Raw genomic sequence first — 19,698 nt, 5'->3', positions numbered from 1 at the left:
GGGAAGAAATCCTTCAAGGGCAAGTGTTTGTATCGGCCTCTGAACTGGCATTCTCATGGCAGTTAACATTTAACAACACACTGATTCTAAACACTCTCAAGCATCTCCCTTTTAAATTAAAGCTGTACCTGCAATCTGTTTTCCTTTTGCTCATTTAATTAAAGGACACACAAACACTAGTAAATTAAGCTTATTTTTCTTGTATATGAGCAAAAAAGAAATGTAACGTGAATGACATCCTACTATGCCAGACCTGCGCACAGAGTTCTGACATGAGCGTGAAACTCTTGAGGCTAAAACTCACCTATTGGGATGTAGTTTTGTGCACACTTAGTAAACAATGATAGTGGAGTTGGCCAAGTGATTTATGGCAGATGTGCTCCTGTTATGTTTTCGCAGCTAATAACTTTTACATTTCTGCCATCTTAGTTAAGCTCTGGAGCTAATGTTCTATACAGATTTGGCATCTACTCTATTAATAAGAATAATTCTTAGCTTGCAGATTGTCATAAGATTTGAGCACTCGATGTTTTTTTTTTTAGTCTGGAAATAAGAACTTGGCACTGCCCTTTTGTTCTAAAGAGAATGCTTTATATTGTGGCCCTATGAAAATGTATCAATGCAAGTGTAAAATTCACTTAGTATCTGTTCTACAATGCTCTATTACAATTCATCTGAAAAAAGCACAGGAACTCAATCCATAATTTACTGAAAGAATGCACCAAAGTTATTTTCTCCTCAGACTTCCTGCCTTAACTGGTAAAAAGGGCAAAAAGGATTTTTTTCCCTGTACAAAAGATAATGTGAATGGATTATTATATATGGATTTGGATAACAATTTTTAAAAAAAATCTTAGAAGAGGTTTATGTAAGAACTTGCTTAATCCTTCTGGCATTTCCCACAGATACATTTCTCCCAACTGTATCCATCGTTTTGACTGAGCAAAGCATTTCTAAGTCAATCTTCGTTTTTAATTTGTAACAACTGAAAGCTGCTGAGAATTTACCTGCATGAAGCTGTGACACTCTGTTACAAATGCTCCTTTGGTGATCTGCTTAAATTTCTCACAAATGTCAGGGAAATTTGTGGCTTCCAAAATAAAAGCTTGGTGTTGATGAATTAGTGTTAAGGCCACACGGAAGATGATCTTTGACCCTTCATAGAATAAACAATCCCATATTCGCAGCACAGTCTGCAGGAAAGGAGAGAATTCACATTACAGCTTCTTGGTTTGCAGTAGGTAATTGTTACTATGAAATAATGATGATGAGTGTATATTAAGAGAGCTTTATGTTACCAATTACCTCCACTGGAAGAATGTCAATGAACAAGCATATAAACCAGCGTGACACCACCAGGGTCCACATGACTCCATGTCTTTCCATCAGCTCTGCCACAGCTGGGATTTTCATTTTCACAAGTTCTCCAAGGACTTCCTGATCAGTTTTCAGGCCCAGCATCGCAGGGCTGTAATAATCTTGGAGAGAAGAAACCGAAGTTCAGGATTCTGTGGACATGATCTTTCCACAAAATTGAAGAGAATGCCCCGTGCAGCTGAGTATATAAAGGCACGTTGAGCCCATGAATCTCAAGCTGAAGTAAATGAAACCACACAAGGAAGATGTCTGCACTATGGTCATATGGCATTTCTCTTCCAGCCAAGCTGCTCCCTCTGCACAAACACTTCATTCATGCCTACAAAACTATCTTCTTTCTCTCTGATGTTTTTTGGCAATTCCTTCTTCCTTCCCAAGGAAGGATAATTGAGTTAGTTTTCAAGTGCTAGCTTAAATGACAAAAGTCTTACTAATATTTAAACAGTTCCATGCAACCATCATCTCATGCCCATGTGTGGGGGCTGCACACCTCCCAGTCCACACAATAGCCGGACAAGTAACAAACACCAAAACAACCTGTAGCCTTTAAACCGGGTCCAGTCACAAACTGGAAATGCAAATTTCTGAGAGTGACAGCTTAGCAGGGGCGCTGGAGGCCAGATAGCACTTCTCCTGAGGTGTAACCTAGCCATTTCTCTCTTTTTTTATTGTTTTTCCTCTGAGCCAAGGAAATCCCACTTTTCATAGAATAATGCCGAAAGCAAGTGAATGACAGATCCCTGAGGCAACATATCTTCTTACTTAATTTATCTCCAAGATGGGTTGAAATTAGACCTACATCTCCTGCACTGCTGGTCCCTACACTAAACCATTAAATCCCAAAATAAGAAAAATGGAGCACACTATGGCTGTTATTCCACAGCTTGTTCAACAGGGTAAGCATGTTCATTACCAAGGTACAGGCTCAATAACAAGCATCTCACTTCTATAAATAAGTAGCTGTGGGTGTACTTAAGGGAAGAAAAATATTATTTTAGTTCATAAGAGTTCAGATGGCCCAGCAAAGGACAAGAATTGCACAGATGTTTAACAACTTCATATTTTGGGTTTAGATGTTGACAGAAACATTTAAGCTGGACTTGCTGGCTCCAGCCCTGGGAAGCAGTCCTTGATGGTTCACTTGTGCTTTGCTGACAACACCTACCTTATTAACATTATTTACTGAAATAACTGGTACCACAAGCACCTTTCTCTGTGTTTCTTTCCTTCACTGATTCTGGAACACTGTAATTCAGGTTTCTCTAAACTGGTTTCTGCCAGGGTTCCCAGATACGCACAGCATTGGCCAATGGTTCAAGGGAAGATGAAAGAATCAGATCAAGTCCCTTTGGCTGAAATAATTTTAATAAAACCTCCCCGAGCCACAAATAAGTTTAGGATGATGTCTAAATTATGCAGTACATTTATAACCACTTTAATTTCTCTAATGAAATCACAAGAGCAGTTTAACATTCCACTCTTTCCTGTGTCAATAGTGTTCTTGAACAGACTTTCCAACCCAGGAGCCATGTGTGCTACATTTGTCCTGTCAAAACAGCAGAACATCTACAGGAGCTTTTATGGGACTAAGGAGCATCATATTCAACCCTTAGGAATGTAGCTTTTTGTTTGTGACCCTTCTTTTCCCTGTTCTCATTGACAAATGATAGGAAAAACTCCTCTACAGACATAAGAGTCACTGCCATTATATACATTCCTTTAACCATTTGCCTTCCAGTTGCCTGTAGGGAAGGCTCTGAGAGCTAAAGCACAAGTAATCCCATGAAAAAGCATACTAAAAGCAAAGGGAGTCACACCAAAGCCAACACAAAATCTTCTCTTCCTGCATATTTTGTGTTAGTGTTGTGCTTATGTGTGAACTGGAATGCAGGTAAAGAATGTTAACTGGCTGAGTAAACCTTTTTGAAAAGGTTACTTTAATGTAAGTAAAAAAATCACATTTCAAAGAACAGAGCAAGCCTTCTCTTTCCTACCCTTCCTCCTCCTCTCATACATCCACCAACCAATTTTTTATTATTTTGTGCTCCTGAGACATGTGGGTACTCCAAACTTACTCAAGTTACCATTGGCAAGTGTCCTCAGGAGGAAAAGCAGCAGCCTACAGGCTCTCTGCTCTGCTGCAATCATCCGATATGCTGAAATCAACAGCAGCTGCTATTTTTAATTTGCACAGCAAAGTAAATGTCAGGATCTCAGCGAGAACGCAACCGGACACCCACCCAGCTTTTTGAGAGCTGGCAAGTAAAAAGTTAACAGCCAGGCAACTTGGATACGTCACCCCTCGAATTACTGAAGCAGCAAGTGGCTGGGAAGCCTTGGTGTAAATTAAAATTTCGTTCAGGTTTGCTAGATCGTGCTGCTGGACAGAAAGCAAGAAGGGACTATTCATCTATCTGGGGCAGCCTCCTGCCGTTCCTTGTGGAGCAGGAGCGGCTCCTGGGTGCCCTGGGACACAGCACTGCAGGCCCAGCCCTGCACCACTGCAAAACAAGCAGGAGGAGCGATAACGATTTTATGCCAATAACTGAGTAGCAGGTTTTTTTTTTACGGGATATGAGCCACCAGCTCACAACAGAAAGTAGTTTCATTAAAAGAATCTGCACCCAAGACATTTTAATATGTAATTACTGTACATTAATTTTGGCTACCGTGGGTATTAATTATAACTATTACACATAATTAATGTGTTATTATAATTTAATATATATAATTTTACTATATATATATACACTTTTATACATAAATACACGTACATAGAATTAGCTCCTCAAATTAGAAAAGCCGCATTTCTAGTCCTCCAGAAACACTCGTGCAGGACCCTGTATTTGTGCAAAAGTTGCCCACAGATCACTTACAAGGATGGTAACAGGACTGCAGCAGCCCAGGGAACAGCATAGAACTGACCTGAGGGCAGCATTACCCCCTGAGGGGAGCCAGGCTGGGGGAGCACAGCGTCCCCAGAGCAGAGCCAGCAGTGCCCACCCCTGCGCTCTGCCCAGGGGACCCACACTGACTCAACTAAAGGAGGGTATAAACATTTTTTTTAACCATGAGGGGTGGTGAAACACTGGCCCAGGTTGCCCAGAGAGGTGGGAGATGCCCCATCCCTGGAGACATTCCAGGCCAGGCTGGACAGGGCTCTGAGCAACCTGATCCAGTTGCAGATGGACTGGATGAGCTTTGAAGGTCCTTTCCAACCCAAACTGTTCTATGAGGGCTCTACACTGATGGCCAGAACTACACCACTGAGTCAGAAGAGGATCCAGCATCAGCTCAAGTCACCTTTTACGGCCTGTGTCTGGCCTCACTAGTGACAATGATTTTGTAACTTGGTTCAGTGCTCAAGTGTTCGGTAACATTTAACCCAGGGGTATTAAACTCATTTTCACCGGGGGCCGCATCAGCCTCGCGGTTGCCTACATTCATGCAGCCTTAGAATTACATTCGGCCCTTTGAAGGCAACCGCGAGGCTGATGCGGCCCCCGGTGAAAATGAGTTTAATACCCCTGATTTAACCTATAGGGGTCTTTTGTTCTTATTTGATAGGGATACCCAGTCCCTAAAGCTTCTGGAAATGTCCCCTCAGCAAAAATCCTGCAGCTCTCAGATGCTGCAAATGTTTCACTGCATGCCCTATTTTCCTAATCTTGTATAATGGGCTGCTCTGCCCAGAATCTCTCCCTAAAGCCAAGATATCCTTGTTTATGAACAAGTCTACACAAGCCTAACCCTCCCCCACATCACAAAACTATTTTTCACAAGATACTGTGCAGCAAATTACTTTTACTCACCTACCATCAAAATACATTAGGTTTATGTTCCTTCCATTTCTTATCTTACGAATTTCTAGATTTGCATGATCCACATTTAATTAGCATATTGATTATTTTTCCCTTCTCAATAATCCAGCAAAAGACTGAGCAGTTGATGACCCAGAATGGACCCTTTGAGTCCTCAATTTATCAAACAGAAGTGGTAATGTTAATAATTAGGTGATCACACACTACATTACTTTTCATCCCATCCTCTTCTGGAAGACAACACACAAAATATTGTGTTATAAATTATTATATTCTATTATTAAATTATTATTAAATTCCATAAAAATGTCTAGATGAAAATTAAGTTTCCCAATACGAAACTCCACTTTTCCAAGCTCTTTTGTAAGCTGGTCCTAAGCTTTCCTTCCTTTCCTCTCAGCTTTCCTGGGGCTGTTGCTTACCCACATGCACCTTCTTTGCCTGGTCTGTCGGTCCTGGTGCCTGCCCTGTGGATTTTGGATGCCTTGCTAAGTTTAGGAGTCCAGAGTGCAGCAAAGGGCAATGCAGGCAGCACCCTGTGTGGAATTTGCCCCACCGAGTGCCCCTTTCTCACCAAAATCCTGACCCCCGACAGCAGAGCAGCCCCCTGGCTCTGGTGGGATCAGCAGCTTCTCTTCCCCTTGGAGTTGAGCAGCAAAGAGGAAAAATCTACTTTACCACTGCTAGATGCTTTATTGCTCCTGTACTACACAGGTGATGCCATGAAAGGACTTTTTTCCTTGTTTAAAGGGCTTTTTGTTACTAACACTGTGCTCATGGAGCTTGAAACCTGTCTGGCAAAGAGAGATTCCTTAAACTGTCTCCCTATGACAAGAATTAGCATCTCTCTGAATCCTACCAGGATGTCCAGGACTAAGATAGAACTGTCTGCTTGTGCTCCAGAACAGTAATGAGATTTACAGGAAGTGAGAATAAAGCTTGTAGGGACTGTGTGACCTTGCTCTCTGTTACAAATAGATTAAGAGGCTCCATAAATAAAAGTTTAAGAAGCAGTACTCTTTATAGCCTTAAAATACCTCTACAAGTCAGAGCTGCAGAAGTTAAAAAAGAATCTTTAAAGTCTGTTGTGCATATGTCAGGTTAAATATAAATACTCCCACTGGAACTAACGTGATATGAATTCTTAGTGTTAGAGCAATAACCAAGGCAAGACCTCAGCTCTGCTGCTTATCTTCCAGCATTTCTAACTATTATTTCAAGAGCCTTAATAACCCAGGCTGGAACAAACTGAGTGATTTGTCTTGGTATTTAACCAAACTGAAGAATTAAAAATTACCTGGTTTAACTTTTCAGCTATCATAAGCAATGTATTTTATTCACAAGATCATGTTTATAATGTCCATGAGAGCCACAGTGGGGAGAGAAATTAATGTTCTCTCTCATCCCCCAAACAAGTAAAAATGGTTCATTTTTATACCAACACCGAACATTTAAAAATATCTCCTTGCTGTAGAAGCACGTTACCATTTGCTACTGGACTTCACTGGAATCCGGAAGAGGCAAATGGAACAGGCCTCAGTGCTGGCAGGGAAAAGCAGAGGTTGCCATGGACAGAATTGGCCAACTTTGTGAAAACCCCTCAATTCTGCATTTCGAGTCAAAACAGAAACAGAGTCCACCATGTGCCTTTGTGGGAAAAAAAAAGCCCTTTCCAGTAAGCCTTCTGTATAAAACTTCATCTGTTTGCATGTTACTGAACACAGGGGTTATTTTAAACAACCTTGGCAGTGCAAAGCTTCACTCTCCAAAAAGATATGCTATCATGGCTGAGTTTATGAACTTCATGCAACACACATGGAATGCGTTTTATCACCTCAGTTACACAAAGGTCAAACTAGGTTATGATTAGCAGTCCCTTCTCACCTCCAGAGTATCTAGATGCCATTTATGCTATTCCTACACAAGTTATGGACTCACTCATTCTCCCTGCTGGCAACTCTCAGCCTGCTTTGTCCAAGAAGGCAAGACAATGTTCTGCTGTTTTATCTCTACCATTGGATAGTCCCCAAAGATGCAATAGGTCTTCTAAGAATCTACATCATGGCATGAAATGCTGGACAAATGTTTGGGAGGAAATCAGAAAGTCACAACAGGAAAAGGAGGAAAAGCAAGAGTACTGCCAATTCTTTTTGCAGTATCAGGGCAAAGTGGCCCCCTGCAGATGTTCTGGCCAAAGCGATATCCTGCAGATATGTGGTTAAATGGCAAGCTGAACTCTTAAATATGTTATTTTTAAAACATAAGTTCCTAATCCTCCAGGGAACTGAAGATAAACAAATGAACTGACCAATCAACCCAAAACAGGCCCAAGCCATTTTTATTTTTCCTTCATCAAATGAAACTGAACCAGAACTTCTGTCCTGAGGTACTGAACTCACACCAGAACCAGCTGTGTATTCATAGCATTCACAGTTGAACATTACCTTAAAAAAACAAAAAAAAAAACCAAAACCAAACAAGCCCAGTTCATTTTATGTGGCAGAACCACCACAAAAAAGAGAATGCAGGCATTTTATGGATGCTTATTGGTTGTGATATTGAGATTACACAAAATTTAGAATAATAGTATTTTGGGAAATGATTAACATCTTTTCAGCAAGGACAAAAAAAGCAGTGTTTGATTGTTTCTACATAATCCCATCTGCCTGTATTCATCTCTTGCTTCTGATCCCAAACTTGAAAAATGGATCTGGTAGAGCAGAAAGAGCCCTTTGGCTTCCGATTTGCATTTCACACAGCACAGCGGGATTCTGAGGGGATGCAGTAGCTACCATTTGGAAACTGAAAAAGGATGCCTCTTAATTATAAAAACAATGGTAAGAAAGGCAAAGATGATATCCTTCCAGACATCACAAAAGACAGAGATGAATTAGAAAGACTCCACTTGTAACCTCTCAGAGAAACAAACTGAAGTTAGCAGCATGTTGGGAAGTGCAAATGCAACTTTCAGACATTCTAGTTATTGAGAATAAAACTGGCTAGTTGTTTTGGTTTGGCTTTAATACTAACTCTGCTATGTGCTGCTTAGTAGAGACATTTGCATCATTAAAAACTAGTTGAGATTAAAGTTATAGATACCAAAGCACTCTCATACAGATTAGATATAACTCTGCCCAAAATGCTGTCGCCCAATTCTTCCTTCCTTCTGCCCCTTCTTCAAATCCACTACCCTTGGAGTTGCTCCTTTTGTGGCCAGTGTTTTTCTCATAATACCAGTGAGCTGACAGATCCCAGCACACATGGGTTACTGCCCACCTGGCTGTTTTCAAGTGCCCTGGCCTCACTCCAGCCCCTGCACTCCGTGATGTTCCAGCCTGAAGAGCTGCTCACTTTGGAGAAGGCTGCTGCTTGCTGGGTTGACCATGGTCCCAGGAGCCAAAGCTTTCAATTTACAAAATACTTTAACAGACTTTTAACACAGATTTCCCCAAATGGAGGGGAAATTCAGGAACAGGCATTGAAGATGATCATAACTGCTTATCATGCTTGTAAAGGAAACAAACTTTTTTAAAATGGCTTTACAATTGTACAGTGTGTCTCAATGACTGATGACTTCAGCTGAACAAGGATTCCTTTATCTGTGGCTTTTTTAATTCCTCTGTGGGATCAGGAAGAATAGCTATTTAATCAGTTCACCGCACTGACAGGATTATTCTTAACACCACAGCACAAAACACAGCATTTATATTCTCTCACGCTTAAGAAAACCCTCGGTGTTACATTTTTCTTCAGCTGTTCACAAGAGCCCTACAGTCACACCATGGGAAATACTGAGAACACTACTTAAAAGACTGGGACAGACTTAAGGCGTCCAAAAGAAAGCTGGACAGACACATACAGTTCTAGCCTGATATTTGGAGCAGGAAACCAATCCAGCCCTTCAGCTTGAAGAGAAGGGGAATCACAGAATCACAGAATGGTTGTGGTTGGAAGGGATCTCTGGAGATCATCCAGTCCAACCCACGTGCTCAGGCAGGTTCGCCCAGAGCAGATCACACAGGAATGTGTCCAGGCGGGTTTTGAATGTCTCCAGAGAAGGAGACTCCACAGTCTCTCTGGGCAGCCTGTTCCAGTGCTCTGGCACCCTCAAAGTAAAGAAGTTTCTCCTCATGTTTAGACGGAACCTCCTGTGCTTCAGCTTGTGCCCATTGCCCCTCATGCTATCGTTGGGCACCACTGAAAAGAGTCTGGTCCCATCCTCTTGACATCCACCCTTAAGATATTTATAAGCATTGACAAGATCCCCTCTGAGCCTTCTCTTCTCCAGGCTGAACAGACTCAGCTCTCTCAGTCTCTTCTCAAAAGAAAAGTGCTCTAGGCCACTAATCATCTTCGTAGCCCGCCACTCGACTCCCTCCAGTAATTCCTTGTCCTTCTTGAACTGGAGAGCCCAGAACTGGACACAGTACTCCAGATGTGGCCTCACCAGGGCAGAGTAGAGGGGGAGGAGAACCTCCCTCGACCTGCTGGTCACACTTTTCCTAACGCACCCCAAGATACCGTTGGCCTTCTTGGCTGCAAGGACACATTGCTGACTGATGGTCAACCTGTTGTTGACCAGAACTCTGAGGTCCTTCTCTGCAGAGCTGCTTTCCAGCAGGTCCATCCCTAACCTGTACTGCTCCCTGGGGTGATTCCTCCCCAGGTTCAGGACCCTACACTTGCCCATGTTGAACTTCATGAGGTCCTTCTCTGCCCAATCCTACAGCCTGTCCAGATCTCACTGAAAGGCAGCAAAGCCTTCTGGTGGGTCAGCCCTTCCTCCCAGTTTGGTATCATCAGCAAACCTGCTGATGGTGCACTCAGTCTCTTCATCCAGGTCACTGATGAACAGGTTGAACAGGACTGGAACCAGTACTGATCCCTGGGGAACCCCACTAACTACAGGTCTCCAACTAGACTCTGCACCATTGATCACAACCCTCTGAGCTCTGCCATCCAGACAGCTCATGATCTATCTCACTGTGCATTCATCCAGCCCGCACTTCCTGAGCTTGCCTCTGAGGAGGCTGTAAGAGATGGTGCCAAAAGCTGTGCTGAAGTCAAGGTAGACAACATTCACTGCTCTTCCCTCATCTACCCAGCCAGTCATATCATCATTGAAGGCTGTCAGGCTGGTCAAACATGATTTCCCTTTGGTGAACCCATGCTGACTATTCCTGATAACCTTGTTTTCCTCCACATGCTTGGAGGTGACGTCCAGAATAACTTGTTCCTTCACCTTGCCAGGGATGGAGGTGAGGCTGACTGGCCTGTATTTTCCTGGGTCATCTTTCTTGCCCTTTTTGAAGGCTGGAGTGACATTGGCTTTCTTCCAATCCTCAGGCACCTCTCCTGTTCTCCAAGACCTTTCAAAGATGATGGAGAGTGGCTTAGCAATAAGCCTCCCAACTCTCTCAGCACTCGTGGTGCCCCATCCCAGCCGGGGTCATGAAAGCCACAATCCTCTTACTTCAAGTTTGAAGAAGGTAATGAGAATTAATTTCAATCTTGAAGCAAGAGGTTTTAAAGCTATAAGAGCAATAAATGAGACTTCTTCAGTAGCCATAAATTGAAAGTTTAGTAAAGCGTTCAAGTTTTCTGAATATAAAACGCATGAATCAACCAAGACTGTACTGCCCAAGCATCTCTCTGGAACTAAATAGTCACTGGTCCATTTATGTAGAAAAAGGTTACCACTGTGCACTGCACATGATTTTCTTCATATAATTTCCTTCACTCTCAGAGCATGTCTCCTTCCACTAACACAATCTTTATGTGGCCACCTTTGCTGTATATGCATTATACTATATTTTGAAGTAATATCAAAGCAAGCCTGCTGTCAGTGCTTCTTCATATTATGCCAAATTAAAACAAAACAAAACCATACAACTTGACAACACAGTCGAGCAATTTAAAATAAACAATTTTGCAGTATCTTACGTTGCAAATATCATAAATCCAGAGTAAGCATGTCTTAGGTCAGGAAAAGCCAAAGTAATCCTTGGATATATTCACTACTGAAGGAGAGAGTATGTCATCCCTGAATTAGCAAACCTGAGGTTAGAAAACTGCCTCCAGTTCTGCTATTCACATTGAAGGCAGGAAGCTGAAGAACTGGAAAGACCGTGAAAGAAAGGCCTATAAACACTGCTTACAGAAATTAAGCTCTGTATGGAACATGTCTATTTGCAGAAATTATACAAGGAAAATGAAAGGAAACTTCACCACTTCATAGAAAAAAACACACCAATATAGTAAGAGAGTCTTAAAAAGAAGCAATAGCTATAAGTTAGGACATGGGAAATCCAGATAAAAAGTATAGCAAACGTTTTTAATAAGAGTAAATAATGGTTTGAATGCATTGCTAGAAGTGGTGGTAGGGTCCTTCTTTGAGATCAAGTTTGGGACCTTCACAGAGACGAGTTCCCGCCAAACGTGTCTCCTGCAGAGGGATTGGGAAGAACTGCTGCCATTTCCTCATCTGGCTTCTGGTAAAGCTAATTCAGTTACATTTCCAGTTTTATGAGTCTTGGTGTTTAACACATGGATTACTTCAAGCATAAGAATATCTCTTATGGGGACTTACAAGTTAAAATACAAAACTGTATATTAGGATTGAGCACCTATAAAGGCATTATACATTTATCAGCTATTATATTACGCTTCTTGCTGTCAAGGTGACATATTCAGGAAGGCTGCATTATTAAAATTGCAATCGAACATGCAGAGCCCTGGTAAACCATTAGAAGGTCAAAAAAAAAAAAAGCTATAAAGAATGAAATAAGCTTCTCACTTGGGCTTTATGCCTCTGCTGCTTTAATTATACAGTTAAAACAGCACAATTCCTTTAAGATGGAGACAGCTCTGTCAAAACTATAGTTTCAATACCACCTATGCAGATTAGTGCTTTTACAACTGAAGCCATTAGCTCAACATGGCCATTCTGATAAAAATACAAAGCACAAACTAAGTGAACCTTGTGCTGCATGCTAAGGCTTGGCCACTAATTGGTGGACATCTTCCCCAAACCAACATCTCTGTGTTTCTACCACTCTGCCTATTCTCCTCCTTTGTACTTAGCCAGGGAATTCTACTTTTAATCAGTCCTAACTGAACTAAGATTTCATTTGAAAAGCATATTTTGCTGGTGGCTTTTGAAAGGGATGAAACTTTGATTTATTGGGAAGATAAATGGGCAAATAGCATTGCCTGCACAGACAGCCAAAGGCTGCAGTCTCATCCATAGTACCACAGAAAGCCTACTGAAATGAAATTATATTAATACAAGGCTTGCCTGCCAGGAGGAAAGAGGCATAATTGACTCTTCTTTGGGTGGAATAAACCATTTAGGTCCTGTTTCCAGTGTAAATAGAGCCATATAAAGGAACAGAATATTCTTCAGTATTTTTAAATACTATCTGTTGCATAGCTGAAACTTAGCACATTTCCTCACAAAAGTAAAGCTGACAAAATGTATATCTTGTCATATACAGGAAAATTCTGTTTTAGACAAAACTCTACAATTTCCACCCAACTACCTAAAGTACACCTACTAAATAATGAGATTGCTCTTTTATTGATGAGGCTTGTGATTTGGGATACATACAGGAAATAAATTATTCCAAAAGTATAAATATATGTATCATTTTAAAGAAGAAAAAACAACAGTTACTCATTTCCTGCTAGTCTCAAGTCTCCCAAATCTCCTAGCTCAGGGGTGTCAAAGTCTTTCTCACTGATGCAGTAGTAGTTACATTTACACAGTCCTAAAATCACATTCAACCCTGTGAGGGCAACCATGAGGCTGATGTGGCCCGCCCCCCAGGAAAATGAGATTGACACCCGTGCCATAGCCATTCAGATTTGTAACTAATAAGCATTTCAAGCCTATCGTGTTTTCTAAATACAGGCACACGATGACTCCTACATTCCACTTTCAGCTTAATAGGCCACCGCAAGCTTAATTCCTAGGTAAATACAACTGACCTCTAATGTTCAAACACTAATCCCTTCACCAAGGGTGGTGAACAGTAAAACACATTGGAGTCCCATATTTCAAAACTCCTAATTATTCAGCCTCCCAGCCAAGCTTTCCTCTCTCCTCATGGCAGAGGGGATGCTGTACCCCAGAGGTGCTGCAGTTCCACATGTGAGCGCAGAAGAACTCTGAGGATGAGCAAGAACTCTGCCAGCTCACGGCCCTGGAGCTGGGCGCTGCCAGAGGGGGAAGACAAGCAAACAGCCCAGAACTGATCAATCTGCTGAAGTTTTCTGGGTTGATGGTGCTAATAATAATGATTAAAAAAAGGTGGGTTATCAAAAACTACTACAAACATGAGGTCATGCACGTTATGCATCGCCTCACAAGGTTGTTTTCCACACCAAATGCACATGCCTGTGGTGCTCTAGCATTTTACATTAAAAAAAACCCCACACTTTTCATCACACCAGTCTGCTTCACAGGCTGCAAATTCAGCTCAACATTACCACTATTTAGGTCTAGCAGTGTCTATTTTACCTGCACAGCTGAATGAAATGCTTTAAGTGAAACAAAGTTCCACTTTACATTGAAGCAGCAGGTCTTAAGACGCAGCTGCACAGCCAGTTCTGCATTCAGAGGTTCCCTGACAACACCTAATCAGGGTATTAAAACAAATTCAGCTCCAAGAACAAAATAAATAGATGCTTAACTGCAAATAAAAGCAAACAGTCTAAATAAAAATATTGTAAACATAGTACAGCATTCTGCATTTCTCAAATGGTCCTTCCCTTCAAATCTGCAAGTCTGTGTGCTGAGACTTTACAGAATGTTGCAACATGAATCACTGGAAAGAGTTTGAGACAAAGCTACGTTATTATTCAGTCCAAATACTCATGTCTCTTACTGTACCTAATCTCTCTTGCAACAGTACCTGCCAGTCCATGTCTGATACAATCAAGAACCACAGAGAGCTCGAAACTGAAATGTGTTGGATATCTCTTATCTCAACATGCAAACACTTCCCCCAACCCTGAGTAGCTGAGCTACTCACCGAAGTCGTATCTTGCATCACGCCTTGTGTCCTTGCAGATAATGCCAGTTAGTTCAGTGCAGTCTACTACTTTTGTGACTATTTCATCATGCAAAACTCTGCTTTTATTTTTAACTATTGATAAACAACCAGGCAGCACATGTGTGTAGGAAAAAAAAAAAATTAACAGAAAAGGCTTAAAAGTCCCAGGCTGAAGGAAGGTTGTTAGACTGATCCTTGAAGAATGCTTGTAGGCTATACCTAATGTAAGATTTTTATTAACAATGTTGGATAAAAAGAAAAAACTGGTATATTTGCTAACAATCCTAAGCTGAGAGCTACTGTCCCATGTCAATAAACAAGGCATAAGAAAGTAACATAGTGAAAAGACTGGAGTAAGAGAGACATGACGATATTTAAAATTACAAAGACAAGAGTGTTCAAATAAAGTTCAGCAAAGAGAGTTATGAATTCCTGTAAGTTGTAGAAAAAACATCTGTTGACAATGAGAGAGGAGCAATAGCACAGGCATTATTACTGAGACCATAAATCGAAACAACAGTGCCACAAGGGGAAACAGGCAAGGGAGATCCTACAGGTTCTCTCTCTCAAATAAAACACTTCCAGCTGTGAAAAGAGAGAAATAATGCCACCGCACTAGCAAATTTTCCGCTAAAGAAAAAGAAGTGCCATTGTGATCACAGTAAAAAAAAAGAAATTGAACTGGAACAAGCACACAAAATAATGATTAGGCTAAAACAGGAACGGAGAAGAGTTTCATGCAAGAGAAGAGTTTGACTGAAGTGGCTTGGTAATACAAAAGAATCATAAAATGAATTGAGTGTTTCCTATAAATACACGAAAGGTAAGCACAAGAGAAAGAGGGACTTTTTTACCCCCAAAAGTCAGCACTGGCACAAGAATGAAAGAATATAAAACTGGCCATGAACAGGCCAGTGCAAAAATCATAAGACCTCTCCTAACCATTGGAGGAGAACTCTACAACTGATTTTCAGTAAGAGTAAAAAACTCCAGCATAGGAGTCCAGAAGACTAATTAGAGTTCAGCTTGATGAACACTGCTGCTTTCAGACTGAGAACTAGTGAAGTGAGGGGGAAAAAAAAGATGCCCTGCTATATATAAGCATAACTGTCATGCTAAAGTGAGTCCAAATTGCCAAGTTTTTATTCTCTAAAACTCAACATTTAATCACAAATATGTAAAACATGAAATATGCTTCTTAAGTTATGTACCAAAGTACCACAGTTACAAGTTCCCACCTACTCGATGCTTTCTAAAGCAACCTCCCCAATATTTCCTCAACAGAACAAAAAAATTTCTCAGCAAGAACCAGAGTGATGAACAGAACAGAAACACCTAGAGCTACACTGAATACAAATTGCAGACACATCCACTCGGAGCTCAAATTGAATCCATACGGCTTCGTGTGGGCAGTACTGTCTGCTCCAGCCATCTGTTTTGAATGAACCTGGGAATAAAAGATCATGGTAACACCCAAAACTTCAGTTAAACAAATAATTCTCTTCCCCCTTGCTGTGTTACAATGAGATATGCTCCTAATCCCTCCAAATGCCTGGTTGAGCAGCTGACAGATGCAACAGGCAGTAGACGATGGGCTTGCCTTCAGCAGCAGCAGGATCTTCTGGCCTCATCCAGCAGTGCTACGTTCAGCAGATGAATGGTGTGCACACAACTCCACACACCAACAAACCAAATGGGAAATCTTTGCTGGCTCTCTCTTCCACCTGTGCTAACTCTGTTTGGGTGTAACAAAACATTTCAGCCAGAAAACTTCTACTGATGGGGTCCTATTCCCAAATTGTCCCCCTTCTGTCAGTGGGTGGAGCAGTCACACCTTCATCCTATTCTATGGTTCATACCTCCACCCAGACCTAAAAACCAGCACGAGTGGGGAGGTGACCTGTAGCTTTGGGGGCCCTTCTCCATCACTTCACTGGAAATCTGCCACTAATGCTCCCATCTGTCACATTCTACATTTTTCAATCAATGACATTGATCTGTGGCTGGCTTGGCTCATCTGCTGACCAAAAAACCTCGCTGTCAGCATCAAGGTACTGGAGCAGCTGTTTAATGTAATTAAATGTGTGTGGGCAGGGGGAAGGAAGCGTTTGCAGGAACATCGCAAAAGGCAGAGAAGGGATTTCTAAATTGTCCTAAATCACCACTGGTTTGACTGGCAGCAACAGGACACACTCAAAAATGAGGACAGGACCTGGAGGCATATTTGGTGCAATGAAAGGGGGAAACAGGAAGATTATAATGCAAGCAGACCAAGAAAAGAGCATCAGCAACAGAAGTAAAGGAAAAATGTTGGCTAATCAAGCTGTTAGCATACAACAACAACACCACAAACAAACAAACAACACCACAACTGCTAATTTTCCCTCTGAAGATCTGGAGAATACACAACGTTTCTCTGCATTCCTAACAAAAAATTGTAGGGCTTTAAAGTGAAATGTGCTGTACCTTGCACTACTACAAGAAAGGTAGAGATTACTTACCTGAGTAAGTTTCTTTATGGTTACCTTCTCTCTGATTCTCTCTCTCACATACACACACAATATTTCACTGAAATTATGCCAATTATTTTATCTGACATGCTTTGAATTTTATAAATGTACAATTCGAGCATGACAGAAGAGGGTAGTGGGAATAAAACGGAAAAATTATTTTAAAATATTTTTTTGGAAAAAAAAGAGCATCAGCAACAAATTCTCTGACAATAAATCCTTGTATTACTCAATACAGATATTTTTACTACATAAAAGGTTCATACTACCTCACTTAGGCTCTTGTTGAGGCATCCAAATTGGAAGGAACACCTCAAGCTCTCTTAAAACGGACTGCAGAGGGAAAAGGGGCACATTCAGATCACAATTCTGATCAGATATCCCCTTCCCCACTGACTATCAAAGAACCGTAAGCACGTGTGTTTCTACCTTCAGCATGTCTGATGATGCCTGCATTGATGTGCTGAACCCAGGCCAAAGTCTGTAGCAAGACTCTTGTTACAGGGTAGTAGAAACATATCCATAAATATAACTTAAGTAAATGTACATCTCCTTAATACACAGTAATTGCTTTTCATGTTATGAGTTTCTTCTCATCACCAGTGCTACTGGCATAAGATAAATTCAACAACTAAGAGGGAAAAATTAGGAACTTTTGTCATTCAGGTATCAGCAAAGCTTAGAAGAAGAATATACAGGAAGAACTAAAAGGTTTATGACAAACTAAAGTAAGTTCCCTACCAAAAACAATGACTAAAAACTCCTGAATCTACTCCCTTGCCCCAAATAAAAACATATGCTTTGTTCCTCACACCATGATGTCAATGGAAAGACATCAGTGGCAGGGCCCCTGGCAGACAGAAGCTCTGTCTCCTACCTGTTTGCACAGCTTATAGCTCTCAAGGCTGAACAAAAGCAACAGACAGTTGATCTCTTTCAACTATTTTTATAGCTTGAAAGTAAACTTCAAGGCTGCAAAACCTCAAATATTTGCAGACTGATTCAACAAGTCACAGTGCTCCCTGCCTGTCTCTACTCTTTCAATCCTGCAAAGTCCAAACACCCTACTCGTACACAAGGAAAACCTGAGTTCCTACACAGGGTATTCAGCATGAAAGATAATTTCTAACAGTCATTCAAAAACATGAAAAGATTCTCACCACTTCTTTCTCCGAGTCTTTCCTTTTTATTCAATAAGGAACAAAATACTACATACTACTTTTTTTTTTTCCCTAAATTTTAAACAAGAACAGATATAAGCAGAAATGAAAGCCTTGGAGTCCTTGACGAGCACTTAGTTGACACTGTAATACTGAATTCAGCGTCCAACCATTCAAGCTAAAGATCTATTCAAAAGCAAAACTGGGCCAGTAGGGAATTTCAAAGCCTCCTTATAAAAAAATTAGTCTTCTATTTTGAATATGGCTTTACATTACGGGTGTAGCCGTACTCAGTCCTGTGCAATGGTAATGCTAATTCACAATGAAACCATTCTCCCTCTATAATTAAATCCCAAGAAAGAACATTCCCAAATGTCTTTCATAGGAGTATAAAACATAGCTGTGCCTGATGTCTGCTTCTGATTTTACACTACTTCGCATGTGCAGTGAAATTTAGCTTACACACGGGGCAAAATTCATTGTGTGAACACATCCTGCAAATCCAGAGATCCAGGCAAGGGAACCTAGAGAGTTTCTGAGCCGATCACATGTAGATACTGTCTACAGCTTAGGGTGTGCTGAATTTTTCCCTCTGGATTCTGCTGACCAGCCTGGCTAGATCACCACCGATTGTAACAGAGTTTTGACAAAAACTTCCCATACAGGCAGGGATTTTGACATTTATTTGCTTTGTTGCAAAATCACTATGTGTAAAGCGCCCAAGATATCCCCACTCAGAAATGGGGGACACAGCAGAAACTACCACCACCTTGCCAAATGCCTCTGCAGAAGGCTCATGCTGCCTCCTGCCAAGCCACTGGGAAGTCCTACCTCAGGCTCAGTGCTCAGACTCTGCACATCTCCCATCTTCGCTCTGCCATCACTGCTTCATCTGCATCTCATATCATATTCCTGCAGCCAGAAGTGTCAAATCCCAGACACCCTCATGAGTCCTGTTCCCCAGCATCATACAGATATAGGAAGACATCTATCTAAGGTCTAAGTAGGAAGTGAGAAGTAAGACTACAAACTAACATACACATAAACCACTGCATCAAGACTACAATCTCACTATAAACCAGACAGGTTTTGCCTGTGTGCTGTGTCTTCATCCTGTGTTTCCAGGACCCCAGAAAACCTTCAGTCTGTGCAAGTCTATTTTAACATCTAAAACCTCTAAAAACAGAGAAGGCGACAAAGATCAAATAAAAGCCAAGCTCCAAAATACGAATACAACTATGCATGTTCGTAGCATACCGGGCAATATTCTTCCAATAAGAGCATCTAGCAACCAAAAGGACTCCTCTTCATTCTTTGTAATAAGAAGCAGGTATCCAGCTATGAAGTTCATGCCCTGAAACAGAAAGAAGGGTTTTAAGATGCATACACTTATCTTGAGATATTATTTTTATTTTGATTTCTTTTGATTAAGGGCTAAATTATTAAGGTTCTACAAAATGGGCATATTAAGTAAATTCTAGTAACAAAGACAACTGATTGTGCAAGCTGTTAAACCTGCACAACAACAGCTAACAGGAATTATTACATTAACAATGATCAAGGAGAGGAAAACTAAAAGAAAAAGCTTACTAGTCTATAGTTTACCTTCAATTTTCTTTTTTTTTTTTAAATTTAATTTTATAAACCCGAAGTCCTGTCCCAATGTAATTGAAGACTGCTTTGTCCAGTACCAAAACACAGCTGTACCAGATGTGCAGTACAAAACACAACACACCTGCAGGTAGACAGTGCGGCTGCAGAGGGAGACTGTTTG

At 41.1% G+C, this 19,698-nt stretch overlaps 1 protein-coding gene across 2 annotated transcripts in view; it reads right to left on the bottom strand.

Annotated features, from left to right (window-relative positions):
- Positions 1–19,698, bottom strand: part of GRTP1 (growth hormone regulated TBC protein 1) — a 36,186-nt gene that overhangs the window by 1,632 nt on the left and 14,856 nt on the right. For both annotated transcript variants that reach the window (XM_082054623.1, XM_082054622.1), the window contains exons 5-7: positions 19,182–19,278; positions 1,306–1,478; positions 1,008–1,193 (exon numbers count right to left, since the gene is read on the bottom strand). In XM_082054623.1, the coding sequence (XP_081910749.1) occupies positions 1,008–1,193; positions 1,306–1,478; positions 19,182–19,278 (456 nt within the window). The remainder of the gene's footprint in view (positions 1–1,007; positions 1,194–1,305; positions 1,479–19,181; positions 19,279–19,698) is intronic.

Source organism: Streptopelia decaocto (genome assembly GCF_964273445.1).
Source record: "Streptopelia decaocto genome assembly, chromosome: 1".
Taxonomy (NCBI): domain Eukaryota; kingdom Metazoa; phylum Chordata; class Aves; order Columbiformes; family Columbidae; genus Streptopelia; species Streptopelia decaocto.
This window is presented reverse-complemented; position numbering and strand designations above follow the sequence as displayed.